The sequence below is a fragment of the Malus domestica genome, chromosome 10, assembly GCF_042453785.1.
Source record: "Malus domestica chromosome 10, GDT2T_hap1".
In the NCBI taxonomy this organism is placed as follows: Eukaryota; Viridiplantae; Streptophyta; class Magnoliopsida; order Rosales; family Rosaceae; genus Malus; species Malus domestica.
The window spans coordinates 29,412,581-29,440,083 of record NC_091670.1 but is presented as its reverse complement, the minus strand read 5'-3'; the positions used below and the strand labels follow the sequence as shown (position 1 = coordinate 29,440,083).

At 39.4% G+C, this 27,503-nt stretch overlaps 7 protein-coding genes and 1 non-coding gene across 10 annotated transcripts; 3 read left to right on the top strand and 5 right to left on the bottom strand.

Annotated features, from left to right (window-relative positions):
- Nucleotides 1–79: 79 nt before the first annotated feature.
- Nucleotides 80–5,475, bottom strand: LOC103445589 (phospholipid--sterol O-acyltransferase-like). 2 transcript variants are annotated; one of them, XR_011572564.1, is made up of 16 exons: nucleotides 5,097–5,475; nucleotides 4,858–4,993; nucleotides 4,644–4,788; nucleotides 4,283–4,452; nucleotides 4,107–4,183; nucleotides 3,501–3,720; nucleotides 3,256–3,430; nucleotides 2,630–2,729; nucleotides 2,134–2,228; nucleotides 1,746–1,797; nucleotides 1,561–1,632; nucleotides 1,219–1,387; nucleotides 1,010–1,104; nucleotides 838–922; nucleotides 663–752; nucleotides 80–520 (listed from the first exon to the last, which is right to left on the bottom strand). XR_011572564.1 is itself a non-coding variant. In XM_008384600.4 (16 exons), exons 1-15 carry the CDS (start codon nucleotides 5,328–5,330, stop codon nucleotides 671–673), a joined length of 1,917 nt encoding a protein of 638 aa, XP_008382822.3. In that variant the 5' UTR covers nucleotides 5,331–5,475; the 3' UTR covers nucleotides 80–520; nucleotides 663–670. The 2 variants fall into 2 exon arrangements, 1 of the variants encoding a protein (XP_008382822.3); XM_008384600.4 differs by having other exon boundaries at nucleotides 1,010–1,114.
- A 1,136-nt stretch (nucleotides 5,476–6,611) lies between these two features.
- LOC103445590 (BRCA1-associated RING domain protein 1) lies at nucleotides 6,612–12,519 on the top strand. Of its 2 annotated transcripts, XM_070807328.1 has the most exons (14): nucleotides 6,612–6,856; nucleotides 6,999–7,052; nucleotides 7,171–7,226; nucleotides 7,470–7,565; nucleotides 7,675–8,117; nucleotides 8,220–8,456; nucleotides 8,551–8,651; nucleotides 9,177–9,363; nucleotides 9,534–9,610; nucleotides 9,815–9,902; nucleotides 10,595–10,760; nucleotides 10,938–11,056; nucleotides 11,426–11,796; nucleotides 11,968–12,048. In XM_070807328.1, the coding sequence occupies exons 1-13, from the start codon at nucleotides 6,705–6,707 to the stop codon at nucleotides 11,768–11,770; spliced, it is 2,121 nt and encodes a 706-aa protein (XP_070663429.1). In that variant the 5' UTR covers nucleotides 6,612–6,704; the 3' UTR covers nucleotides 11,771–11,796; nucleotides 11,968–12,048. The 2 variants fall into 2 exon arrangements, with proteins under 2 accessions (XP_070663429.1, XP_008382823.4); XM_008384601.4 differs by having other exon boundaries at nucleotides 11,426–12,519.
- An 837-nt stretch (nucleotides 12,520–13,356) lies between these two features.
- Nucleotides 13,357–15,586, top strand: LOC103445591 (uncharacterized). The gene is made up of 3 exons (XM_008384602.4): nucleotides 13,357–13,718; nucleotides 13,994–14,085; nucleotides 14,267–15,586. Exons 1-3 carry the CDS (start codon nucleotides 13,632–13,634, stop codon nucleotides 15,300–15,302), a joined length of 1,215 nt encoding a protein of 404 aa, XP_008382824.2. The 5' UTR covers nucleotides 13,357–13,631; the 3' UTR covers nucleotides 15,303–15,586.
- A 317-nt stretch (nucleotides 15,587–15,903) lies between these two features.
- Nucleotides 15,904–15,988, bottom strand: TRNAM-CAU (transfer RNA methionine (anticodon CAU)). The gene is given in 2 exon segments: nucleotides 15,904–15,939; nucleotides 15,951–15,988. It is a non-coding gene; the product is annotated as a tRNA-Met (tRNA).
- A 59-nt stretch (nucleotides 15,989–16,047) lies between these two features.
- Nucleotides 16,048–18,962, top strand: LOC103445592 (heterogeneous nuclear ribonucleoprotein 1-like). Its single transcript, XM_029109961.2, has 2 exons — nucleotides 16,048–16,401; nucleotides 17,480–18,962. The coding sequence occupies exons 1-2, from the start codon at nucleotides 16,180–16,182 to the stop codon at nucleotides 18,512–18,514; spliced, it is 1,257 nt and encodes a 418-aa protein (XP_028965794.2). The 5' UTR covers nucleotides 16,048–16,179; the 3' UTR covers nucleotides 18,515–18,962.
- Nucleotides 18,963–19,385: 423 nt separating this feature from the next.
- LOC103445594 (CDT1-like protein a, chloroplastic) lies at nucleotides 19,386–22,474 on the bottom strand. Its single transcript, XM_008384603.4, has 7 exons — nucleotides 21,994–22,474; nucleotides 21,758–21,877; nucleotides 21,226–21,463; nucleotides 20,469–21,005; nucleotides 19,901–20,102; nucleotides 19,725–19,821; nucleotides 19,386–19,601 (listed from the first exon to the last, which is right to left on the bottom strand). The coding sequence occupies exons 1-7, from the start codon at nucleotides 22,296–22,298 to the stop codon at nucleotides 19,544–19,546; spliced, it is 1,557 nt and encodes a 518-aa protein (XP_008382825.3). The 5' UTR covers nucleotides 22,299–22,474; the 3' UTR covers nucleotides 19,386–19,543.
- Nucleotides 22,475–23,968: 1,494 nt separating this feature from the next.
- LOC139188666 (MDIS1-interacting receptor like kinase 2-like) lies at nucleotides 23,969–25,086 on the bottom strand. The gene is made up of 2 exons (XM_070806324.1): nucleotides 24,644–25,086; nucleotides 23,969–24,470 (listed from the first exon to the last, which is right to left on the bottom strand). Exons 1-2 carry the CDS (start codon nucleotides 25,084–25,086, stop codon nucleotides 23,969–23,971), a joined length of 945 nt encoding a protein of 314 aa, XP_070662425.1.
- A 51-nt stretch (nucleotides 25,087–25,137) lies between these two features.
- Nucleotides 25,138–26,119, bottom strand: LOC139188665 (probable leucine-rich repeat receptor-like protein kinase At1g35710). Its single transcript, XM_070806323.1, has 2 exons — nucleotides 26,020–26,119; nucleotides 25,138–25,850 (listed from the first exon to the last, which is right to left on the bottom strand). Exons 1-2 carry the CDS (start codon nucleotides 26,117–26,119, stop codon nucleotides 25,138–25,140), a joined length of 813 nt encoding a protein of 270 aa, XP_070662424.1.
- Nucleotides 26,120–27,503: the final 1,384 nt, after the last annotated feature.

Here is a 27,503-nt window from a genome sequence, read left to right as displayed (position 1 = left end):
CGTTTATGGATTTAAAGGTACAAAATCCGCCCCCAAACCATCACATTTCGAGAAAATTTTCCAACACGTACATACAAAATGCAGAAGAATGACATTGTATTCTGTAAATGCAAATGTTATCACCTAGTTCAGTGGATCTCGAAGATCGACATACTCTAGTTCCAAACGTCTTTATCCGTACGTGATTTAGTAGTAATACGAGTAAACAAAACACATTTATTGGCAAGAATCTCATAACAGACTAGGTTGAGCACAAAATAAAAGTATACAGCGTGAGAGAGTTTGGGAGCGCTGAGCGGCGAGCAAATTAGATTCAGCAGTGCAGTCCTCCAGCTGCAAAAATCGACTGAAGACAAAGCTGAGGCGCCGAGTTAGGTTCTACCAACAAAATCATCAAGCCTTCTGGAGATCTGAGATGCAGTCCCGACTTTGCTTGATACAAAAGGGAATTGCTCTACTGTTGAGAGTTTTTCGGGAGACAAATGAGACCACTCATATGTGAACGGTATGCGCCTCCAATCTTGAAAATATCATCAGAATAGTTAAGGTTATAGTAAATAATACATTCGACGTTAAAATTGTAGGACAACAATGATACAGGGGTATAGTGTGACTTATGCAGAACTAATCTTTTAGAGAGAAGATAAAGAAGAAAGAGATACCTCCTAATCTACAAATAATGCGAAAGAAGATCTGCTGAAGAATTCTTCAACCTACAGCTCTGTCCTAAATGGACATCTCCGAAAAGGTATCTGCATCATCAAGCTTGAAAATTAAGGGGTGAAAAGGAAAACTTAAACTTTTGGAAAAGACTTGTGAGTTTATAAAACAACAAACCTATATTCACAGTAATCTGTCCATGCACATCGAGCTTTTCCATAATCCCAATAACAGTCCTCATCCCTCAAAGGTCCACGCTTGGCTGTTGCAGATTTTATAAGTCAGAAAGACAGCAACACTGCTCGAAGGGAGGAGGAGACAGAAGGCGAAGAAGAGAAGAAGCATTCACCTTTAGTAACAAATGTTGATTTCGCATCGGGATGGATATCATGCCACATTTGAAGCCACAACTCTCTCATTAAAACCGGGGATCTAACAATGTTCCTATGATTCGCTACATTAAGATAGTGTTACCAAAGATGGTAAATTAAACAAGAACTCTTATTTATATGCAACAAATAATCATAGAATAATTACAAGAGAGTGGAAACTGGAAACCTTTATCTATCTCCCAGACTGCCGTCCTTTTTCCCGGTATACTTTCAGAATCTTCATAGAAAGTTATGTACTTGACCCTTGGCAACCTTGTCATGTTGGGCAATATATCTTCTTCATGATGATGTTCCACGTTCGACTCCACTTGCACATCAGAACCATCATGCTCCGACTACAACATTGAGAAAACGAATAATAAAAACTCACATACAAGGCCACTTTACCGGTGAAGAGGCACATCAAACTTACTGATGAATATTCTCATTTTCTTTTCCTAAACAGACAAATGAAATGAGTTATTTCAGACAAACTCATATGCAATAAACTCAAAGGAGAGACAAATACCTGAGGAGCTCTAGTTATGTTTACTTTTGGTCCAAGCCAATTCTTGCACCAAGAAAGAGAATGGTACGGGACCTGTTAAATATCGTGTTTCCAAAATGCTGAGTATGCTATTCCAAAACCAGACTAAGAAAACAATAATGAAGCAGGAGAATCTAACTTGAACCATTAAAGAAGTTTTAACTCACAGTCTCATCCCCGCTTGAAGCTCCTGCATTTCCATCGACAAGATTCCCTGACCTAAAAGAATATGGAATTATCAACTGTAGAGTTTTCATATAGGAATGTAACACTCTGAACGTATGCCATTTTTCAAAACACCATTTGTACAATAATTAGGTAATTGACAGATAGAGAAATAATAATATGTTGATCTCCATGTGCTTCGCTTATGCGATAAAGTCAACACCTCGTGATGTTTTACCACATAGACCCATACAGAAGGAGAAAGAGATCTACCAGTTAAGTACATATCACATTTGATGATGCGTTTGCAGTAAATTTATTCAAGTGACATAGATGTACCAGGTGTACTTGTGTGTAGTATGGAAATAATAAAATAAGGAGGAAACTTACCTTGAGAACAAGGAACCTTCAAGCTCATAAATCACATCGGTAATGATCCAATTATCAGGGTAGGGCTTGCCACTTGGTGCAAAATAGTAACCAACCTGTTTTTCCATGCCAAGATACCAAAACTATCATTCACCACAACACCGTTACCAGCTAAATGTAGAACAGGCACCAACATATCCCTAGTCATAAGAAAAAGATATCTTAGGATGAATAGAATCTAGCAGCTTTTCTTATTGTTGTTAAAACCTATTGAATAATGAATCTGAAGAGTAGCAGCAAGTGCATCTTATAAGCAAATATGACTTGGTAATAATAAAATATAATTCTTTCAAGCATGGAAAATACTATGAAACAAAGCACACAAACGTTATATTTCCAAATTCACTACTTTGATAGGAAACCAACAACAAAAAACAAACAAGAACGCCAATTATGTGAAGTTGCTTCAGTCATGACAAAAAGAAATATACTATTCACTATGACATGGAAAATATACCTCAGTTTTCAAGTCTGTTCCGTAGATACAAAATATATTTTTTAGAGGTGGCCTGTCCCATGGTGAAAGCGGATTTAAAACTGGATCATCATGATATAACCTGAAAAAACAGTGCAGTTGGAAAGCTGAGACAGACAACAACATTTTATATGCTTGCAAAAAGGTCAAAACTTTTTTTTTAATTTTTTTAATTTTATTTTAATAGAAGCAGAAAGTTAAGGGGCAACATGCATAACAGAGATCATTTATCCATACAGAACCCGGGAACTACAGTCAAGATAGCGTAATCTTTGATGTCTACCCGGTAAAATATTGGAAAAGAAAATAAGGATATACAATGAAAAAGAACTACATATTGTGTGGCAAAAGGTGTCCTTTGCCAATGGAATTTAATGGTGTTGCCTACCCTAGGTACTGGAACACTAAGTTAACTAATCAATGAAACTATTGAAGACAACTTGAAATTCATGCCACTAACACAAAGAAACTGAAGTCTAGAAGTTGTAAAGGATTAAGTTTCGACCCAGCAACACGAACAACAAAAGTTGTTACACAAAGGCATCCAATGTCAGAAAAACAAGCAAGCAAAATGATACTTCATTATGATTATATATCAAACTACTCACTTCTTTAATTGATGCAAAATCCTCTTCATGTCCGGGTCATAATCCTCTATTGCGTTGAAAAAGGTCCCATCTGATATTTCGCGAGCAGAGAAAGACAATTGGGTAGGAAGTCCACATTCTATGCTAGACAAGTTAGCCTCAGCTATTTCTGTAACTGATGGATACGCTCCAAATCCTGTCAACATAGAGTACCTATGAAAAACAACATCGCAACCAAAAAAAATGCATCATGATCAAAATTTTACCAGGGATTGAAGGAATTTCAATATTGATAATATTTGTTGGCCATCCAGAAAAGTTAAAGTGAAATTCCCTGTCATCACAGTGATAATTATGATGACCACTCTTGTCCCTGATATCCGCAGAGAAATGTTTCCAGTATGTATTATCTGCCCTGCAATACTTTGAAAATGGCAACATCCATAACGTGGAAGCAAATGAATTGACCATCAACCGAGCTGTGCCCTGATAATCGGAAACATATATAACATGAACCATGTTACAACATGAAACTGCATCTAAAAGAAATTATCATGAATATCCACCATTTCCAAACAAGATCGGCATGAAAAGTGATTTTAACTGATTGTCATATGCATTTATTTCCCTTTGAGTTTACAGAGCATGATCAAGATGATATAATTTTGGGAATTCTTACATGTATTTACATATCTGAAGCGTAATGACTGAAAAAACAACAATTGGTTTGTTCAATTTTTTCCATAAGCCATTAGCAAATACTTAAATAAAAAGTAAAACAAAAGCTACAATTCCATCTTGGAGGAGTAAAGAAAAAAGAAAAATAAACAAACTATTTTTGAGGATGTTTATCAACGAGCAAAAAAGGGTACCTCAGAAATAGGAAGGCCAAATGTTAATCCAGAAAGTGTTCCTTTGACTGCCTCGACTGCACCAAGAAGTGGAGCTCCTGGAACAAAGTCAACAAAACAAACTAGATAAATATAACACATCATTCTAAGCAACAAAACTTTCAAAGTAAACAGATTTTGATGCAAACCAACCGTACCAACGGCAAAATAGGCATGAATGTGCTCATCCAGCCATTGGATATAATGTTTTGGTGCAATTTCCAGCTTTAACCATTCCAAAAAGTAGCGGAAGACATGATTCCCTAGCGAATGGGCAAACACTACCGAGGGCCCTCCTCGAAGTTTCAGTGCCGTTTCAAATGTTAATCTGCATTTTTAATTTTTTTTTTTTTCACATGATGAAAAGTCCAAGCATAATTAACAAGTTAGCATATGAACATCATTTGACACTAACACTTCTGGTTATTGTATCAATGTGGAAGTAACGAAACGAAGAATTCATAGAAGAACATAAAATAAGTAGTAAAAACAGCATGAACTTCAGATAAAAATACAAACTTTAGCTTGTGAAAGTAAAGGTCTCGCTCCTCGAGCTTAGACGGCGACAGCCTCCAGTCGTACGGCACAGCAATGATTGCATTTGCCTCGATTCCGAATTCAATACACCATTTCACCCATTCTTTCCACACCGAAGAAAGCGGACCTGTTCCGAAAAGATTAAGAAAATAAACAAAGCAACGAGCTTGAAAATATGATTCAGAAATGCATTTGCCTGTTATGTAGCCAGGATCGAGCTCCGTGATGGCCGAAAGGCCGCTATCGGGCCGGGACTTGCATTGCGGGTGATCCGTTTGGTTGTACTGGTCGAGAAGCATACATTTCAGCCAGCAGTTCACGGCGGAGAGAAGCTGCAACGCACAAGAATCATCAGAAATTTGAAGAAACCGGAGCTTTCGGAAAATCAAAAGCAGAGAGAGAGAGAGAGAGAGAGAGAGAGAGAGAGAGACGGACTTTGGTTGTGTCGAGCCAGACCAAATCGAGAGGGTTGAAATCGAGAGGAGAGTAAGGGCAGTCGAGGATCGACCAGGCGCGGAGCTGCGTGGAGGCCAAGCCGGGGATTATAATACCGGAGAGTTTGGAGTAGTCGCCGCTCCAGTCTCCTCCGACGCCATGGAAGAGTGGAGGAAGAAGGAGGAGGAGGAGAAGAAACGCCGTGACGTGGTGGTTGTAAGACGGTGCTCTCATTGCCGTTTGAAGGTTTGGAAAGAGGGAAATCGCAACTCTCCGTCGTTTTATTGGATTTGGGGAGTTTGGGAGTTGAAAGCTCCTTTTGCCTATTGGCCCTTTCTTTCTGCTTCACCCTGTTTCTTACCCCAAACGACGTCGTGCTCCTGATCTAGAATGTGCATGTAGAACTGACCGCTTTTGGCGAAAAGTGCTTTTGCAAATATACAATGATCCAAGTTTGTAATGATAAATTCGATATTATTTTATTTATTCACATTTAGTGTTAATATTGTTGTATAAAAAAGCGTTTTGAAAAGAAATCTCTCATCTTATATAGTAATACTGAACTTCTTACATGCAAAAAATCATTTATTTTTTAAATGATGATGAGGCAATTATTTTATATACAAATTATTATTATTTAAAGATCTACATAAATACTTATTTAATTTGAAAATTGTTTAGTCATGATCATAAATTGCAATCATTATTATGATGAACGGTTAATTTGATTAATTTAAATCGAATAAATATTTTTTAAAATATGATAAAGAAAAAAAAATTTCGATTGCAACGTTTTTTAACTCATAAAATAATATTACATCATCATTAGTCTTGTATGAATGACTGTTGCACGAGAAGTTTTACTATAATGATGAAAAACAATCATACATATCAATTCTGATTCAATTCCATTCATCTCGCGAGAAGTATATATCTCGGTGACAATTGACTAGTAAACGAAAAGGTCAAAATGTTGGTAATATCAAACAACGCAGGGGAATTGGATTCTCTTCGAGAAAAACCCTCGAGATCCTCCTAACCTATTAATACAAGCAGTTGAATTTTGATCAAACAGCTACAAACAAAGAGACCTCTCTAAAAATTATAATAATTATAACCGTTTGATCAAAATCTAACCGTCTGTGTTATTGGGTCAGGAGGATTCCCAAGGTTTGCCTCGAGGAAGCATTTTTGCTCATTACCATTTAGTGTGGTGTATGCTCACCATCCTATTAATTACAGTTAGATGAGTTTGAATTTCGAGATTCGTGTAGTGAATAAGCACAAATTTCAAAATTTAAACTCATTTAATAATTATAAATAAGATAATGATCATATATCACACTAAATGATGATGAGCAAAAATGTACTCTTGACTCGGAGAGGATCCAATTCCCAGCGCAGGCGGGAGTCTTTAAAAACCAAATCTGGAAAAGCGCGCGAGCTTTGAAAGGTCAGCGTTTGACTCAAATCTATACCCCGCCCATTCCCTCTTCCCCTAACAAATCAACACCGTCCACGTGTCCTCCGCCACTCCATCACACCACCTGAAACGACATCTCATAAATACTCCAAGCTCCTTCTGAAGGGCTCACTTTAGAGTTTTCTATGCAACGCTCTCTGAGTTTCCGAACCTTCGTTTCAATGGCGGACCCTAACCCTAACCCTAAGTGCAGCGACAGTAGCAGTACCAGGTCGACGATGAACCCGTGGGTTCTTCATTTTCAGAAACTGGGCCTCGAGCTCAAGTGCCCGCTCTGGTTCGATTCGATTCCCTAAATTTCATTTCACTTTTTTTTCCTCAAATTTTCACGTTTTCGAATTTTATTTTGATTTATTTGAAGCAAACGTGGTTTATAGGAAATGGGTTATCGTTTTCTGTGTTTTTATTGGTGATTTCAGCTTGAATTTGCTTAATCGGCCGACATTACTTCCATGCAATCACATTTTCTGCAAGTGCGTCTTCTCTCTCTCTCTCCTCTTATTTTTTTTACTCCTAATAACTTGATCGTTTTCTCTCTCAAGATTCTTACTTTAGCGTTTTATCTGTACTGGGATTTTGAATTGGTTGCAGTTCCTGCATACCCAGTTCGAGTTGCCCTGTTTGTAAAGCTGAGGTTGCGGATCGAGGTATATCTTTGGCCGCCTTTGATTAGGGTTTAATGATTGAAAGCTAGTTTTTTTTTTTTTTTTTTTTAAATTTTTTTTTTTTGCGAAGAGAAACTTAGTTTTATTTCAGCCTGAAATAGTCGTTTTTGGTGGGGGTTATTGCTCGGAAATTAATTTAGAAACTCCCAAAGCAGTTTATTATGGAAACAAGTAATTAAAGCTAATGAATTTTATTTCTGATGCAATGGTTTTGTGGACTGACAGATCTCAGGCCTGTGCCATTCATGGAAAACATAGTAGCCATCTATAAAAGCTTGGATGCGTCTTTCTGCACCAATTTGTTGCAGCCCGTTTCTTCTGGTACAAACTTAATATGTAAACACACTTATTTGGAAGTTAATTTGGTGTTTAAGCTCTATGCGGACACTAATGTTTTATCTTTTTGTGTGGATTGATTTGATCAATGCAGATGTTAGAACCATTTTGGAACAAAACCCCATTTCGCCTAATATCAGTTTTGCTGGCACAATTGCTAAAGAACCATTTGACAATGACCAAGGCGGTAATTCAAACAGTGGACATTCCATCTATTCGTCGAGTGCTCATGAACGAGTTTGGGCTCCTTGTAGTCTAAATCGTTCTGTTGCTGATGGAGTTGGCAAGAATGGCAAAGTAAAAAACTGTAGCATGCCAATAGATGCTAATGGCAAGGTATTGGATTTTGCTAGAAGTGGATTGGGAAATCCCAATTCACAACTACCGAGTTCTCATATAAGAGCTGGTGGACTCGAAGAGTGCATGACTGTAGAAAGAGATATGAATCATGCAGCACAGTCATTGCCCAACAGTCCTCCTTCATTTGGTGATGCCAAATGTTCAGATAATGATAGCTGTGGTCGGCGCTGTGAGCAAGTAAGGTTTTAATAGTTTCGAAATTTACTAATACCATATATTGTGTTACTGTCTTATAATGAGATTATTTGTATATTTTTTCTTATGTTCTGCTTTCTTCAGATTTCAGAAAATTCTTTGGTCAGGAGATCGATCAGCAACATTGATGATAGTAGAGTAGGGCAGAAAAGGCATGATAGTTGTGCAACTGAAATTGATGGTCATTTAAGAAAGAAAATAAAGTATGAGCCAGTTTCAGAAACTTATTCTGAGCTCGAATATAAGTTCAGTACAGCTCCTAATGAATCATTCACAAAGAGAACAATTTGTGCATTTTGCCAGTCTTCCACAATCTCAGTGGTTAGTTGCTCTTTTGATATGTTAGTCTTTGTGTCTTTTTGTAACATGGTAAGTTTGTAACATATGGCTAAATTGAATTGATGAAATATTTCAGGTTACAGGGCCAATGTTGCATTATTCTAAAGAGAGAATGGTAGAGGGAGATGAGGCAAATGCTTCAAATGTTATACATGTTCACAAAATATGCATTGATTGGTATGTTCAAGCAGTAATGATGATACTTTTGGTCTAGCATAGTTAGCAATATGTATAGTACATGTATGAATATTTTGTTTCTGAAGATACTCTTGATTTTCTGTGTACTTTTCAATATACGGAAAATATTTGTATTTTCAAAGACGAGTGTAATGTATGCTATGTTTCCTGTGCATATAAAATGAAACAAATTTATATAAATAAAGACAAAAATTCCTCTATACTGACCTTTTGACTTAATAATATATTTCAGCCCATCACAGTCAATGGCATTAAGTTACTATTTTAGCAATAATAACTTTTTCAACTAGTTGTTTTCATCGAATTTGTTATTCAATATAAAGTGCAGTATTATGGAACCTACATTACTTTCTGTTTTTGGTATTTTTGGGCTGATTCTGTAGGAACATTATTGTTATTTCACTTTTGCCTATTCAATAACATGATTATTATTTTACTTTGACCTATTTGTTGTTAGTCACCTATGTGCTACTAGATAAATATATTATGGATTTTGAAATGCAGGGCACCGCAAGTGTATTTTGAAGGTGAAAATGTAAAGAGATTGAAGGCAGAAGTGTTAAGGGGTGCGAAGCTAAAATGCACCAAATGTGGGCTAAAGGGAGCAGCTTTGGGATGCTTTGTGAAGTCCTGCCGGAGAAGCTATCATGTTACCTGTGCGATTGAAATTTCTAAATGTCGTTGGGACAAGGTATCTATTCTCTTCTTTTACAAGTAGTAGCATATATTTGTAATCAATTTGTTTCTCGTGTGCTTTTGTTTATTACAGCCTTTTAGATTATTTAATATATTTTGTTTTGGTGGCCAATGTCAGTTAAGCCTTAAGTAATAGTTAACGCTGTCCTTTTGAACATTGTACAGGAAAACTTTCTGCTGCTCTGTCCAGCTCATTGTTCAACTAAATTTCCCAGTGAGAAGTCAAATTATGGGAAGCCCAAGTAAGACATCATTCTCTTATTGAAGCAGTTTTCCTGTGTTTTGGTCCCTATATTTAACTCTTGGCTCTTCAAGATTTATTCACTATTGTTTGTACAAAGACAAGGCTTGGAAAGTATATTTTTTTCTCAGTAATATTGCAGTTGGATATTACTTCTTTCTTTCAAGGTTTAATTTGATGTCTGATTTTCCCTCATTATCCACAGAATGTGTCCGCCATCTAACAGTGTGGAAGTTCTAGATAAAGTGAATCAATGGATCATGTGCCCATCCGGTTTGTCTTCTGAAGAGAAGGTTAATTTGAAAAGAATTTCTCCTCTTATTAGTCACTTGGTTTCGTGTTATTTAGACTTGGAGAGTTGTCTTTGGATAATCGTAGACAATATCTCTCCAATAATATTGATCCTTCCATAAAATGGGGGTAAGGCTAGCCGACATTCACCTCTCCCAGACCCTGCGTAAAGCGGGAGCTTTGTGCACTGGGTATGACCTTTTATCCACAGAATGTGTCCGCCATCTAACAGTGTGGAAGTTCTAGATAAAGTGAATCAATGGATCATGTGCCCATCCGGTTTGTCTTCTGAAGAGAAGGTTAATTTGAAAAGAATTTCTCCTCTTATTAGTCACTTGGTTTCGTGTTATTTAGACTTGGAGAGTTGTCTTTGGATAATCGTAGACAATATCTCTCCAATAATATTGATCCTTCCTTTACTTGGCTTTTGTTGACCTGGTTGTGGTCAAATTATTAATTTGTTTTCACTTTCTCTATATATATCTGCATGTAAACAAGAATTGAGGAATATGGTAATCTGTGATTTAATTAAGAAACTATGCTGGTTGTAGTGCGTAAAGGCTATCTCATGATGAATAACATTTACGAGAATATTGTTGAGATGGACTGTAGAACTAAGGCTGGGTTTTGGGCATAGATCTAGAGGTCTCCCTTGCTGTATCAGAAACTTATATATTTTCTCTGAATGGTGCAGCTTCTTTTAATCAAGTTTGCCGAGAAGATTGGTGCAACTGTGTCCAAGACCTGGAGACCAGATGTTACACATGTGATTGCAGCCCTGGATGGGGATGGTGCATATGTGAGGACATTCAAAACTTGCATGGCCATTTTGGCTGGAAGATGGATTCTGAAAATTGACTGTAAGCTATACCCAGATATTCTTGTTGCTTCAATTACATTTTTACGAATGACTATTTGACTAAATTACGTCCAGTGTTTGAAAAAAAAAATACACTTTTTTAACTGAGTTGTTTTAATAATTGATTTTTATCACTTAACCTGTCTTTCCTTTGTTTTCTGTTTATTGATGGGTGTAGGGGTAAAAGCATGCATGGAAGCCACAGATCATGTGAATGAAGAACCATATGAAGTTAGTCTTGATAACTACGGATGCTGTGATGGCCCAAAAACTGGCAGGCTTCGGGCAACAAACAACGTAAGTTCCTCTGATGAATAATTTGTGCATGACCACCTTCATTGATACATCTGTCCAACTAAAATGTCTGCCCGATAATCTTTTTTTTATTTACGATACCATGTCATAAATATAAGACAATCATTTCATCAAGAAGTCAGTTGGCAGTTTATGCATTTTCAAATTATAATGTTCAGATTAGGAAAAGGAAATAGAGGGTGCAAAGTCAGATTGTATGAATTAAACTTAAATAATGTCATTATGTGCTTCTCCATTACCATGCTTAACGCTATATGGTCAACTTCGAGCACCTTCCTTTTAGTTTTGGATTCAATTATGCAACTCTTTGGTGACTACTTGATCTTAGTTATTGGATTATTTCCTTTGCAGGATCCAAAGCTCTTTAATGGTTTGAGTTTCTATTTTGCTGGTGATTTTGTACTGGATAGAAAGGAAGATCTTCAAGATTTGATCATTGCAGCAGGAGGCACAGTTTTCAACAGCTCAGAAGAAGTGCTGGAACGAAGTTGTCTTGAACAGACTGCTTCAAGGACGCTAGTTGTGTACAACCTCGACCCACCAGAAGGATGTAAGTTGGGGGAAGAAGTTTCGATCCTTTGGCAACGGTCAAATGAGGCCCAGGATATAGCTGCAAAAATTGGATCACAAATCATCGGTCACACATGGCTCTTGGAATCAATTGCGAGATGCAAGTTACAGCCTTTTGTCTGTTGACAAAACATGCAATGCAATAGTCTGTGGTACATTGTATTAGTAGTATTGTGCTTGGATAGGGACCTGTTTGATAAGATGTTGACGTCCCAAATGTAGATTTCAGTTTGTAGCTAGTTTTATGCATTCTCTACGGCATTTTCTCCGATGTCTCTACGAAAGTGATTCAGATGCCTTTAAAGATTTGTATTCTTCTGCAGACAAAGGAATCAGCAATTCCCAGCAAATTGTGAGGGAAAGTGTGTCCCTTTTCCCAAATAGTTGTTCTCTTATGACACTCAGTCTCTTTCTTCCAGCCAACCAAGCTGTGATCGTGATCAAAACTTGCAACACAAGGCTTATCAGCAATGTGAACCCTCCAGGGTTCTTTGTGTAGTGCCGGATCCATGGAACGGAGAAACGATCCTAGACCACGAGGCTTATCAGCACACGCCGGAGGGATCTCAAAATTGGGTCCTATGCTTCTGTCTAGGGTTGTGCATTGTTTGAAAGAAAGTGTTCCTCTTTGGTACAAATGTTGCTCTACTAGCATTGTGTCACCGGACATAGCATCCACGGCGAGGTTGGTCTGCTCTTTACGGCCGCTTTTGGCAAGAAACCTGCAATTAACGCAATGCTAGCGTTGATCACTAAGGCTTTTTGCTAGAAAATGAAACTATTTGTACCCGATTTACTAACTACGTTATTGATTTTGTTGCTGATAAAGCTTAGAAATATGTCGGATCGTTGCAATTTGAACAATGTTTTTGGAAGACCTCATTTTACACTTCTTTAAAATGGTCATTACGAAAATAAAAGATTATAGATTATGACAAAGCGTATAACGAGAGTTCGTTAATCAAAATTGGAAATGACTAAGATACGTCATTGGGATTTTACCTCAATGAAGAGGAGTGGTCAGTTCTAAACTTCACAGCCCTTGTGTAATCTTGCAACTTCCAACTCATGAAAAAATTGGTTTACCAAATTCTTTTGGTTATTAGACCAACTCCAACCCATGGTTTAAAATCTATAATTTCCCTTCTATTCCCCCCAATCCATTCCAAGCCTAGTTCTAATTTGAAGTTAGAACCTAAAACTTGAAAAAATGTCAGATTCCTGCCATATTTAGCCCAGAAAATGGTGTGGGCCCCACCAGTAAGAGTGAAACTCGGTGCTTGAACGCTAGACGAGGGGTTGCGACGTGCGCGCGTGAGCGATGCACCAAACAGACAAACCAGCATGGCCTCATCCATGTGGGCATGTCGACCAAGGATTGGAGATGGTCTTAAACAAAACAAAAAGACAAAAGGAATTGAAACCTTTTGCAAGTCAGTCACTCTAATTTTACTAAACTATTTGGTCATACTTGGAGATGTAGGACCCACAGTCAACCAACGTTTCAGCGATGAACGGTACAGATTATGTGAAATAAAAAACCCCAAGTTTTTTCCAGGCTGGGTAATCATTCACAGACGAAATCCCCTAACGGTCACTTCCCTTTTCTCGAAAATTAAAGAACCTGGGGGAGGGGGCCACCCTACATAAAGAATTTGGATCGTCTGCATGTTTTTCTCCCTACAAGACTGTCCAAGACTTTTAAATCCAGCAGTCCAAGAAATCTCAGGGGTGCACGTTAAAGAAACAGGCAGATGATCTGGTCCCTCCAAAAAAGCCCCAGATCCATCGAAAGTTTATGACCGTTTGTCCCTTTCCCTTCTCCCCTAGTTCTTTACTTTCCAACCCCAACGGCCCTCTCTCTGACTCTCTCTTTAGTGGGAAAGATGGAGATTTGAAATTATGAAAACCCAGAACCCAAATCCTTCTTCTTTTGCAGAAAGACGCAATCTTTGAGAGACCCAGAGGAAGGAAAGAGAGAAAAATCATGGGTTGCTTTCTTGAATGTTTTGGTTCTTCCAAAGACAAAAAGCGCAGGAGGAATCTGAGGTACAGGGTTCACCACCGAGACCATGTAAGTTTGCGTTTCACTCTGTTTGGTTCCCGAGAAAATTCTAGGAAAGAAAATTGATTCCTTACTGTTTCATTTCTGGGGTTCTAGTTTGTAAACAGACCAGTGAGTTCTGAGTAAAACCGATACATTTTTTTTTTTTTGATGAATTTAGGCTTAGTTTAGTGGGGTTTTTTGTTTTTTTATTCGATTTCATTTAATTGTTTAATTCCGGAAAAAGTGTTGAAGTTCAAGATTTTTGTTTGTGTTTCTTCTCAATTAGTCTTTGTTTTTGACAGAGACATACAAGTTTCGAGCCTGTGAAATCTGCTCTCTCTTCTGCACCGGAGGTTGAGGAAAAACCTATTAGCCCGGCATTGGAAGAAGTCCGGTGAGCGATTGGATCTCATGGTTTTTTTTTTTTTTTTTTTGGGTTCAATTGCCTCTTAATTTTTTGTTTATCACTCAACTGTTTTCTTTGAATGTAATTGCATCTGTTTGGTTTTTGAATTACGCTTCATTTTTTTGGGGTTTTTGACATCGAATTGAAGTTATGAGTTTATGGTCTGTAGGGATAAGCCAGTGGAGCAACTGAGCTTCAGTACTCGAAAGAAAGTTACTTTTGATTCGAATGTTAAGACCTACGAGCATGTTTCGACCAACGAAGCTACGGATCCTTTGTTGGATAGTAAAGAGAATGGGAAGGAGGAGGAGGGGAAGAATTTGGAAAAACCGTGCCAATCTAAGTCTTCCTCTGAAGATAGTTCGGTCACTTCCAGCTCAGGGTCATACCCTCCTAACCATCGGTACCAAAATTGCAGGGATAGCGATGATGAAGACGAAGCGTTAGACTATGATGAGTACAGTGATCTGGATGATGAAGATGAGGATGATTATGATGACGATGATGGGGAACTAGAGTATGAAGATGAAATTGTAGAATCAAATAGAGGGGTTTCTACTCCTCGATTAATGACTGAGGATTTTGATAGTCCAATGCCGATGAAACCAGGTGGGTTGAACCACAATGCGCGCGATAGGAGTGGTTATGTTCATTCGGTGCTAAACCCAGTTGAGAATCTTACACAATGGAAAGCTGTCAAAGCCAAAGGGACACCACTGATGAAACCTCAGAAAGAGAATTTCACACAGGATCAAGAACCTCGGATTTCGTTCAGTTCAGAGCCAAGTTTGAGCTTTAAAACAAAAGCTGATCAAGACAAGAAGCAATCAAAGAATCCCAACCAAGAATTGGCAGTTGATGCTAGCCTCTCGAACTGGTTGGTTTCATCAGAACATACGCCAGTTAACAAGGCCAGCACAACTGCTTTAGACACCTTCACGCCTGAGAAAAGCACTTCCCATGGATCAAACTCAGCAAGAAGCCATCAAGATAGACCAATTTTAGGTGCATTAACTGTTGAAGAGCTCAGACAATTTCCAGCCTCATCTTCACCAAGGAAGTCACCGAGTAGAAGCCCTGACGAGATGGCCATAATAGGGTCTGTTGGAACATACTGGAATCACAGAGCTCCTCCTCCCGCTGCTAAGAGTTTGGGTGCCTCATCTTTCAAAGGAATACCAAACTCAACCAGCAAATACAGATAGGTATTTGTGAGGCTCCTTCGATTAGGTCTTGACGGGAGAGTGAATTGGCATTGTACCCCATTCGAGACAAGGTTGGAAAGAGCTTTGAACAAAGGAGGTGCTGCTGAATATGATTGATGAGATTCTTTTTCTTAATTACGGAAACAAGATTGGTTTGTGATTGTTATCGTCCGTTGATGGTGATGTCTATTCTTTTAATTCTTTTGTGAATTATGACTTTGTTTTCTGTGTGATGCTTGCCTGTTGTAATATTTGGTTTAATCAAAGAGACTTGCTTGAAATTATGGATTGTGTTTTTACTAAGTGGGCTTGAAATCATGCATAAGTTCCATCCACTCCGCCATGTCTGAAAGTTAGTTATAGCATCCGCTACAAAATTTGTTTCTCTGAAAAACACGGCGTTAAGAAATTGAGTTGAACTTCCAAGGGGGGACGGACACCACCAAGTTTTTCTGATGCAAGACAAAATGTGTTTCTCCTGCACTGCCGATAGTTCAATACGTGATTTGGTAGTTGTTTTAGTTTGGCCACAGTTCGATTTCCAACCAACCTAACAAACATACTACTTCACAAGTCTACGAAAAAAAAAAGAAAGGGTTTTTGGGGTGAGAGAGGCTCGAACTCTCGACCTCAGGATCACTCAGAAGCTATGAGACCTACGCGCTAGCCAACTGCGCCACCACCCCATGTTGAATTCTTTTCCCCACTCAATATATTTGTACAAATTACAGGGCACCCTCGTAGTGACATTCCACTTCCCACGTTCTCAATTCGGTGTCGTTTTGAAACAAACCCTAGGCAGCAGCCCTTCCCTCCTCCTTCGTCCTTCGTCCTCCCCCCTCTCTCTTTCTCTCTCTATCTCTCCCTCTCTCTAGAGATGGACTCGGACGAAGGCAAGCTGTTCATAGGAGGACTGGCATGGGACACCAACGAGGACAAGCTAGCCGACTACTTCAACCAGTACGGTGACGTCACCCAGACCGTCATCATGCGTGACAAGGTCACCGGCCGTCCCAGAGGCTTTGGCTTCGTCGTCTTCTCCGACCCCTCTCTGCTCGACCGGGTCCTCAACGACAAGCACACCATTGACGGCCGACTGGTCAGTCACACTCAACACTTTTCCCCTCTACCAATTTTACCCTGCATTTCACTTTCGCCGCTAATTTTACTTGGTTTCTTTATTTGGTTTTGAGATTTTTGCGTTCCGGGATTTCGATATCGTGCCAAAATGTGTTGTGGGTTTGGCTAATTTTGATGTTACTTTTCATGGGTTGTTGTTGCTTATATGTTCTTTAGCTTCTTTTGAGTGTTCTTGCATTCTTGGGGTTGCAATGCGTACTGGGTAATGCTGATTTTAAGTTGGGATTGCATCTGCTATCCGGGAGGGACTCCGGAATCGGTTATTTTGGCTTGTAATTTTGTTGGTTTTTAAGCTCCATGTGGTGATTTTTATACAATGTACTTGCAGTGCGGTTATCTTATTGAGTGCATAGATTTCTTTGGCTGATGAACACCAAGTTCATTAGGGAGAGAACATAATTGCCTTCGATTATCTAGTCCGTTAGAAATGATTTTGTTTACATGACATATTTTATAAGACGTAATGTTTGCAACCCACTATTTTGGTCGACAAGGTTGCACATTTTTCTGATTTTCAATGGGGATTTTGTATTATTATCTGCATCTGTGTTCTGGATGCTCATTGATGCACATTTATACACGTAATGTCCTTCAGGGAAACACATGATAAGTCGTCACATGTAATGTCAGTAATTTACCTGAAAAGTATGATGCTTGACAACACCAACTTACCGTTGATTTAAATGGATGAGTGTATTCTTCTAGGCATGGTTTGATGGTATATGTTGGAAACTTTGTAAAATTGGACATGTGGGGAGGTTGAATATCTTTCATTCTTGACATGGTTTTCAATTGTAAGATTTCCAAATATGACGTTTAACTTTAAATCTCAAAGTGATTTACTTGTAGATTATTAGAGGTTTAAGCGCTACTTTATTGTGTTCTTACTAAAATTTTTGAGCTGATTTGTGCTACTTTATTGGGTTCTTCCTTGCCCCTTATGAACAAGCATATATGCTACTTTATTGTATATCTTTGCCTTATCTGTACATCTGTTTGTCCCTTTGTTTGTTAAAGGTTCCACTTTGATTACACAGGTTGAGGCAAAAAGGGCTTTATCAAGAGAAGAACAGCAGACATCCAATAGAAGTGGAAACTTTAATACCACCAGGAGCTCTGGAGGGGGAGGAAATTTTAGGACCAAGAAAATATTTGTTGGTGGATTGCCTTCTACACTGACAGAAGATGGATTTCGTCAATTCTTTGAAAATTATGGTACCGTGACAGATGTAGTAATAATGTATGACCAAAATACTCAACGACCTCGTGGTTTTGGTTTCATAACATTTGACACTGAAGATGCAGTTGATAGAGTACTACAAAAGAACTACCATGAGTTGAATGGTAAACTTGTAGAGGTAAAGCGAGCGCTACCTAAAGATGCAAATCCTGGTGGTGGGGGCCGTGGTGGGGGATATCAAGGTTACAGTAACTCTGGGACCAGTACAAACGCATTTGATGGTCGGGTTGATGGCAATAGATATGTGCAGCTTCAAACTACAGCAGGCGGTTTCCCTCCATATTCTGGCTATGGTGCACCAGGTTATGGTTATGGAGCAGCAAATACAGGGGTTGGTTATGGAGGTTATGGAAGTGCCAATACTGGTTTTGGTGGTCCTGCAGGATCGTATGGGAATCCAAATGCCCCCAATGTTGGCTATGTTAGTGGGGTGCCTGGTGCCTTGAAAAGTGCTTGGAGCAACCAAACTCCTGGGTATGGTGCGACTGGCTATGGGGCTGCAGCTCCTTGGAGTACCCCCGGTGGAAGTGGTGCTCCTGCTCCTAGGGGTCAATCCCCAAGTGGGGTTTCTGGTTATGGAAATCAAGGTTATGGCTATGGAAATTATGGCGGCAGTTACTCTTCTTATCCTGGTGGGTATGGTGGGAGTACTCCAACAAGCAACTCTGGTGGTAGTGCTAGCGGTGGAGAGCAACAAGGGGCTCGTGGTGGTTACATGGGGAGTGGCTATGGCGACACCAATGGTAATTCAGGGTACTCTAATGCATCGTGGAGATCTGACCCTTCACAGGCCGCCGGTGGTTACGGTGGTTCTCAGTCCAGGCAGGCCTAACATCAAAGAATCAAGAGATTTTGAAATTTCTTTCACAGGAATCCCTCATGCATGCGATCTATTCCCCAGTCTGAGAGCTTATGCACGAAAAGAGTTGAAGTGTCCTGGGACTGGTTGGATTGCTTGATTCTTGGTGGTAGTTGGCAGCACTAGTTCTGCTAGAAGTGCCAATACATTCTAGTAGTAGTAAATTCTTCTTGAAAGTTTCAGAATTTAATATCTAGGTTGCTTATATTGTGCGCGCTTGATAATTTTGGAGTCTCCTCTTCCCCTTTCCACTCCATCCTCTCTCTCTCTCATGGTTTCTATTGAACATACTAATCACTGTCGGTATTGATGATAGTTCTTCCCAGTGCTGCTTTAGTTTTATTCAGTTGTGATATGCTAGGAATTTGATGTTGCTATCTTGTTTTCCACTGTGGGTAATGTTGATGGTGGTTTATGTTTCTGTTTGGATTACTCAATTTTTTTTTCTTTTCTTTTTGAGTTTATTAAGCTTGTTGCATTCAAGCTATTGGTAGTATGGGTTAGGGTTTAGGCGGATAATGTGGGTCTAGGCCGCCTTCGTGGTTGAACGGTCGGTAACCGGTGGCGTTGGCACTTTTTTGAGGAGGAGATTCTTCTGATTGGGAACTCTGGGTTGCAAAAAGCAGAGCATTTGCCGACGAAGATATGTGAGGCTCCACCTGCACGATTTCTCTTTTCTTCAACCACTGCATTTGCCGACATTTGATGTCACCAACGTCGTTGCTAAAGAGAAAGAGAAGCCTCTTCGGGATGACTATTGAAAACTTCCACAATCAATCAGGTTGTGATGCAGCATATTATGTAGCTTGCAGAAAATTTTAGCATTTATTCGAACAACGCCGCAAGCAGAAAAAGGCAATCATAGTAATAAATATTCATACAATCACGTTGAATAACTTTACCGGAAGAACCCTTGATTCTAATTACATGCTTAGGCTACCCAGATGCCCTTTACACGAACAACTAAATTATCAAAAAACCTTGCATACCCCAGCTCTTAGCTCACCTTGCCACTTCAAGCCGTGCACGTATTGACTCAGGATTCGACATCTTATTAATGCTGCAAGAGACGTGAGTAATGAAGTTAGACAAGTCTATCAGGTTTTTAATCTTTTCAACAGAAGATGAATGCATTTCCACTAGAACGCACATAATTTCTGCTTGTAAATATGAAGAAACTTACTGGATCATTAGCAAATCAGCTTCAGATGCTATCTTCTTCTCAGAAATCCAATCGGGAACCAGCTCTAGCAACAAGTTTAGCTGCTCTTGAACTTCCTCTGCAGAAAGAACAAGAAAAGAGTTAGGTTCGCCATAAGCCTTCGGAGAAATAGTATCTGCTTTTGGTTAGTGACTTACTTCTGTCAACAATATCGAAATTGGTCCAAATGATCTTGTGCACAAGCTCCTCTTTTGTGATAACAGAACGGTTCATGGACTGTAGTAGAAAATGAATCGAGTTGAAGAGCTTAGGTAGGCTGGAAATCATCTGTTGCCGCCTCTTTGCTTGGGAGATGGCCGGATCTCGCTCCTCTATTGCCTTTTTCTCCTTCTCTCTAAGCTGCATAAAGATATATGGATACGTCTCAGAATTTACAGTTGATTATCTTCGAGTCCAACCGTGTAAATGTTTCAATTATGACATGGTTCTTAATAACTTTTGGGACTAGTTTATGCACAATTAAATGCATCTATTTCAAACAAAATGGGGGCGCACAAAAACACATTTCGGGCTGGAAAGTTCGTTAAAATAAGCTACACCATTTTAGCATAAGCCACTTTTCAGAAAGCTTTCTGATCATGTGTTTGTCATGTTTGTTTGCAACACATGATTCCATAATTAATGGTAAAAGAACCAAACCAAGATTCAGATATATAAGACGTGCTCAATGAGGAAACAAGAACGAAGATTTCAAGATAGACATACCGATTGCAAAAGATCGTCTGGAAGAATATCGTGAATGTCATTATCGTTTGATCCGTCACTCCTATCAGGAAATTCATCCTCAACATTTTTATTCTTCACAGGCGTGTCGAATTTCAAGGACCTGGTGCGTGGAGGACGCCTAACCAACTTATTCGGTGAGCTAGTAGAATTATGATCTGGGCTCATATAGCATCGCCTTGGAGGCTGCAATGCAGGCGTTTCAGTCCTCAACCTGGCTGGAGTTGAAGCAAGCTTTGCTGGAGTCGATTGAATGCTAGCACTTTTTGTGGGCAAATCATCATGATTTTCTACGGCGTCCATGGCTTTAGTTGGAGTTAAAGGCACTTGGCCACACGATGAAGCACAAGCAGTATGGAGTTTTGGTTCTGAAATATCATCACCCTGAAGGCAGCTTTTTGCATCAGTCAATACTTCACCAAGAGACGATGACAAGGGAAGCTTGACCGTGTCTGATAGCATATCTTGCTTCGTACGACCAAATGGTTGGGGGAGAATTTCTTCTGGAATGTCATAATCCTGAAAACATATTAAGCATTGTTAGACCACATGTTATTCAGAAAGTAGCTCAAGAAATAGATTGTTAAATTGATAAGGAGAAAACCTTGAACACCAATAATTTCCCAGATTACCATCGTTTAAAATTACAAAGAACATCTTTAACACAAAAATTACAAAGAACACTCAACAAATTAAACATATTAGTAATTCTATATCAGAAACTGAGTTTTGAGGATACCTCAGGATGGTATTTTGAAAGATCAGCAAGCCGTTTACGAAATGCCTTCCTCAAATGCATACTCCCTCCACCTTCAGGTTTCGACTTGCCATCGCTCTCCAATGCATCAGCATTGATGGTGACATGAAGATCCGGCTTTAGACAACTGGTCCTCTCATCCTTAATAAGCACTTTCTTTATCTCAATCGCCTCAGGTAAAACAAACTTCAGCTGAGCCAAGTGACCGTGTGTAAACCTCCTATAAATCGATTAGAAAAAAAGGATCAATTTCTATAATTAGCCTAATTTCATTTTCTCAGCAACCAAACAGTCAATTAAAAAGAATTGAAAAAAAAAAACCATATGTGAATCCCCTAAAAATTGAGATAAAAAACAAGACCATCTTTTACAATAGCCTAATTTCATTTTCCCAGCAACCAAACACTCAAATAAAAAAGAAAATTTCTTTAAGCAATAGCATATGTGAATCTACTGAAAATCGAGATAAAAACGATCAATTTCATTTTCTCAGCAACCAAACAAAAGACAATACCTATCCGTTAAACACTCGATTTGGGGACAAATGTTGCTGAAACTGGGCTTTAATCCCCTCAACCGCAACAACCGAATCGAAGTGTCCAAGCCATTGAAAAACTCACCCAAGATCTCAAATCTGCATAAATAAATAAATAAGCACATAAATTAGCCAACCCACAAATCAAAATCCACCCAGAAATGGAGGACCAAAATCACAAACAGATATGCCACAACCAAAATTTGAAGCCTTACTTTTCGGGTAGCTTCTCCTGGCGGCTGACACGAGTCTTCTTCGGGGTTTCCTCCCCCCGATGATCGATCTGGTCCGTCCGTTGCTTCTGGGTCGACTCGCCGACGCTTTTGGCGGCCGCCCTTCTGATGTCTCCTATGGAGAGTGCAAAGTTGGCGTTTCGAGCACGGCGGTTGAGTGTTTCGGGCTTCTGAGGGGTCTGGGTGCTCAGTGCATCGTTGCCTGAGACTTTTGGGGGATTTGGGTTTAGGGCTTTCTTTTCCCGGCTTCTGGGTGTCCTGGATCTGAGGGTTTGCGAGGAACTCATTGCCGAGATAAAGAGAAATGCGGGATTCGGAATCGAAAAGGTGAGATCTTGAGGGGTCGTAGTCACAGAGGAGGAGAAGAAGAAGCAGTGGGGAATTTTGGGGGTTTTAGGTATTTATGGGGGATTCTATGGCGGGAAAGATGAGCTGACACCGGCGTGACCCGTTGCTTCCCGCCAAATAGATCTGTTGGCTCCCGCATTTTTCTTAAGAGTGGGCTGGATGGAGCACTCGTTTTTACTTGGGCTCAAGGTCCAAATCTCACGTCCCAAATTAACAATTTAGTTAGCAGATATTAACAAATTTACCAATAAAATTCAGAAAATAAAATCTTCTTTTTGCCTTGTTATTTAGTTTTTTCCTACTATTTAGTATCTCTGATAACAAATAAGAAAAAAAAAATCAAATTATATGCCGTAATCTTCATGCTGTACAAAAGGAGGAAAATCTCAATTAACTAATTATATAAACTAATACGTTTTCTTTTAGGATTTCTATTACATAAGCATTGACTTTGATCATGTGCGTTGCCTGATTGATGAATGTGTTCTTTTATTCGCGGGGTAGAGAATTCGAACTTGCGACATTTTTAAACTTTTGGAAAAAATCAGCTTAATACAAAGTTTATAGTTCAACCTAATTTTATTCCATTAGCTCAGCAAACCAAATTTGGGAGCAGCCTTTCCATAAATGGGGGTAAGGCTAGCCGACATTCATCTCTCCCAGACCCTGCGTAAAGCGGGAGCCTTGTGCACTGGGTACGACCTTTTTAGCTCAGCAAACCAAATGGTTCAGGCAGGCAATGCAGGGGTTGAGTTGCCAGTTTCTGTGCAACGAAAAGCACTGTTGATCGAACTCGAGACTCAGGGCTTGCCTTCGTATACTGACCAACGAAACACACCATGGAGTCGAGTGTTAGCCTTTTCTTTTATGGTTGTGTATGGTTGAAAAGTGTAGAGTTTAGGAACTACGTGTGGAAACCACACTCACAAGATATATTTCATCAAACAAAGTATTGATACGGGATTACTAAGTTTCTCTTAAACATATAAAATTCTCAAACCATTTGAACTCTTTCTTCTACTTGTGTAACCCCATTAGTTTGTTGATGGTTATCGTACCAAACGGTTCAGAAAGGCAAGGCAGTCTCTGAGCTGATAGCTTTTGAGACAGAAAAAGCATTGTGGGTCGAGACCCAGGACTTGTACGTATACAAGCCATGGCTAAACTCATCACCAGCACCGCCACCTTTGCCAATTCATTCGTTGGAGGCTCCAGCCATCGGTCCAACAAATCCTTCAAAAACAATTCTGCATTGTCGTTTAACGATTTTGATGATTCTAGTAGCCGGGACTCTAGCATATCCCCTGGGTGCCTTCCCATCAAGACTTCTAGTGCTAGCACTCCAAAACTATATACATCACACTCATCAGTGACTCGCATAGTGAATGCAAGTTTTGCACATAAAGAAAAATCGAAGAAAATTAGCTGTTTGAACATGTTGCAATGATATTGATTCTTTCAATGCAGGATGACATGTCGGGGACTGTAAATAGAAAATCGTCTCAACCTATCTCAGTCACCAAACGAAAACAATTGCAAAACTTAGATTGTTACATTACCTGGTGCCATGTACCCAATTGAGCTAGCAACGTTGGTCTAATTAGATGAATCAGTACTCAACAATCTTGCTGTTCCAAAATCTGAGAGTCGGGGCTCGAAATCCTGCTCTACCAATACATTGTTGACAGTTACACCACAGGTGCACAATTGGTGGAGAGCAGTCATGGTGCATGTAAGAGAGTGCATGGGCAAGTCCTTGCACAATTTTGATCCTCATTGCCCAGCCAAGTTCATTAACCCCTTTAACCCCATGCAATGCTTTTCCCAAGCTGCCTTTCTCCAGATGTTCATAAAGCAAGAATATGCAGCCCCTCCTTGAAAAAAATCCATATAGCCTGATGATATTGTGATGCCAGAGATTTTTCAAAGTTCGAATTTCATTCTGAAAACTTTGGAGATTGATTGCTAGAATGTCATTAGAGTCTGACATGTTAAGTCTCTTAGCTGCAAAAACTTGGCCTGATTCCAACTCTGCCTTGTATACCTTTCCAAACCCTTCTTTTCCAATGCAGTACTTCTCATGAAAATCCTCTACGGCCTTCACAACTTCCCTAAATGTAAATTTCAGTTCCTCTTGCAATATAGTTGACTCAAAACTCTCTTAGTTCTGAGTAATTTGTATTTCATTGGGATGGTACTTGGATCTTCTGCGATGCATAAGAAAGAAAGCAAATCCAGTTGCAGCCACTTCGAGACCAAACGATGATAGGAATGCAACAATTACGATAATGGTGTTTTTTTGGAGGACTTGCATGCACTGGTTAGTCGCTTCATATCTTTTATCAATCCAGAGTTTCCAACAAAAGAATTGGCTGTTGCCTTTAGGAGAATGACACAACTTGGGATTGGACCTATCAAGTTGTTATAAGAAAAGTCATACGTATCTACACTAACCATTTTTAGAACTGTTGCGGGGATTTCCCCTGAGAGATGGTTGTGTGAGACATTGAGAACCTTTAAATATGCGAGCTGTTCCAAGTCTGAAGGTTTCTCTCCGGAGAAAGAATTGCTGCTAAGGTCCAAGTTGTAACTCAAGAGTAGGTTACCAATCTGTGCCGGTATTTCTCCAGTCATGTGGTTCTGGCTCAAGTTTAGGAACTGCAGTTGTGTCATTTGTCCGAGCTCAGGTGGGATTGAACCCGAAATTTTATTTCTACCCATAAGCATATTCGTGATGCTTATGCATTTTCCCCACTATGGTGTGAGTGTACCAACAAACTAATTGTCGGAAAGAGCAATGAATTCGAGACTGGGATGAACTCCAAATGCATTTGTAATGTTCCCGGTATATTGGTTCCCATCAAACCTGACTCTAGACAATGCCGAACAATTCCTCAAGCACTCGGGCAAAGATTCTATGAGACTATTATTGTTCACTGTGAAAACTTGCAAAGCAAATCCACTGCACAACTCCTGTGGCAGTTCTCCGGAGAATCTGTTGTTGGAGAAGCAAACATATGTCAACTTAGGACTGTACATCCCGAAATCACTCGGAATGCTTCCTGATAAATTGTTGGAGAACACAGAAAAAGCCTCCAAGTTACGGAGGAAAGAAATGTTATGTGGTAGTTCCCCCAGCAATTGGTTTGTGTTGACATCAAAGGTAACCAATGACTTCATGTTTCCAATCTCTGGGGAGATTGTCCCGTTGAGATTGTTGTTGAAGAGCTGCAAGCTTTGGAGATTTGTAAGATTCCAAAAGGTAATAGGAATTGGCCCCGATAGCTGGTTTTCTGATAAATCCAAATCGATCAAATCTTTCAAGTTTCCAATCTCCGGGGGAACTGCTACAAAGAAATTATTTTGGTAGAGATAAAGGATTATGAGTTTTGTCAAGAGACCGATTTCTGCTGGGATATTCCCACTGAAGTTATTAGATTGAAGTTGGAAATCGACAATTTCAGTCCAATTGGAGATTAGAGAAGGCTGGACTGGACCAGTGAATAGATTATTACTTAAACTCAATTGAACAATGTTGTTCAGATTGGACAAAGAGAGAGGCAGTTTCCCGGCGAGGGAATTTGAAGCCAGGACCAAATAGGCGAGGTTGGTACAAAAACCAAGCTCAAAGAGGATTGAAGAGTTTTAAGTTATTCTCACCAACATCAAGGTATTGAAGTTGCCTGAGTTGGCCTATTGACGATGGAATTTTCCCTTCAAGGGAATTTTGAGATAGGTCAATATGTTGAAGTCCGGACATTAAACCAATATCATCAGGAATTTGGCCACTGAATAGGTTCTATCCTACATGAAGGCGCTTAAGGTTGGGAAGGTTTGATGGCAATGGTTCGTGGAATACGTTACTAGTGAGATTGAGATACTCAAGCTTCCCTAGATTTGTAAATAGAAGTTCTGGAATTTGGCCACTAAAATAATTTTCAGACAAGTCCAAGAACACCAAGTTTGAACATTTAACTATGAACGCTGGGAATTCTGAGACTACAAAGTTTAGAAAAAGGTCGAGGTACGTCAATGAAGGCATGCTTGAAAACTTGGAGCTGTCAAGAATTCTCAAGTAGTTTCCTCCAAAGAGCAAACACTTTACCTTTTTGAGATTGCTTAGCTGATAAGGAATTCTACCGTTGAGATTGTTGCTGAAGAAACTTAGATACTCCAGGTCAGCTAACTTGCCAATCTCTGCAGATATTTCTTATGCAAAAAAGTTGTTGCCAAAGTCCAAGATTGTGAGCTTGGTGATGTTGCCGATGGCAAATGGTATCGGCCCTGTGAATCTGTTGTCATTGAGGTTGAAGCGGGTGAGATTGAGAAATACCGTGAAGTTGAATCGGCTTAGCGTCGATGCGACGTTGAAGTTGGACAGGTCTACTTCGGCAACTGTTTTGGTGTTGTGGTAGCAAAGAATGGCAGTCCAGTTGTAGAGGTTGTTGAGGTTTGTAAGAGACCATGAATTGAGAGCAGGTGGTGGTGAAGCAAAGCTGTTCTTCCAGCTTATGAGAGCTTTTGCCTGTGTCTTTGGTGATGAGATAACGGCCTTCGACTGAAGCAAGAAAAGCAAGACAATGTGAAGGAGATGAAGAAAATTACCAACACCCTTGATGGTGTTGACCAATTGAAGTTTATGTTCCTGCTTAACGAAGCTTCTTCCTACATTTTTGGTGAAATGATGTACCTTTTACTTTAGTAAAAGAATGACCCTTCTCCTGCTTAATTAGAACAACTTTTGTAAGTTTTTCTATTATATTATATTAATTCATTTAATTGGTCACTCTCTAATACTAATATTACTGTATTAGTCATGGTAAAAATAGTTTTTGAATAACATTTGTTGATGCACAAAATCGGCAAGGACTTTGGTACAACAGAAAGTGTTATGTTTGTGACATTCGCTAGATTGCTCTGGTCACTAGTGTGGATAAGTATGTAAATGGATAGAGACAGGGAAGCAAACAAAAGATGTACGTGGTTCATCTAGATTGGCTACGTCCACGGAGTAGAGGAGTTCTCATTAATTGTGAAGGGTTTACACAAGTACATAGGTTCAAACTCTCATTTAGTGAGTACTAGTGAATGATTTAGTACAAATGACATTCGGGATTATTATGGGAGAATGATCTCTTTTTATA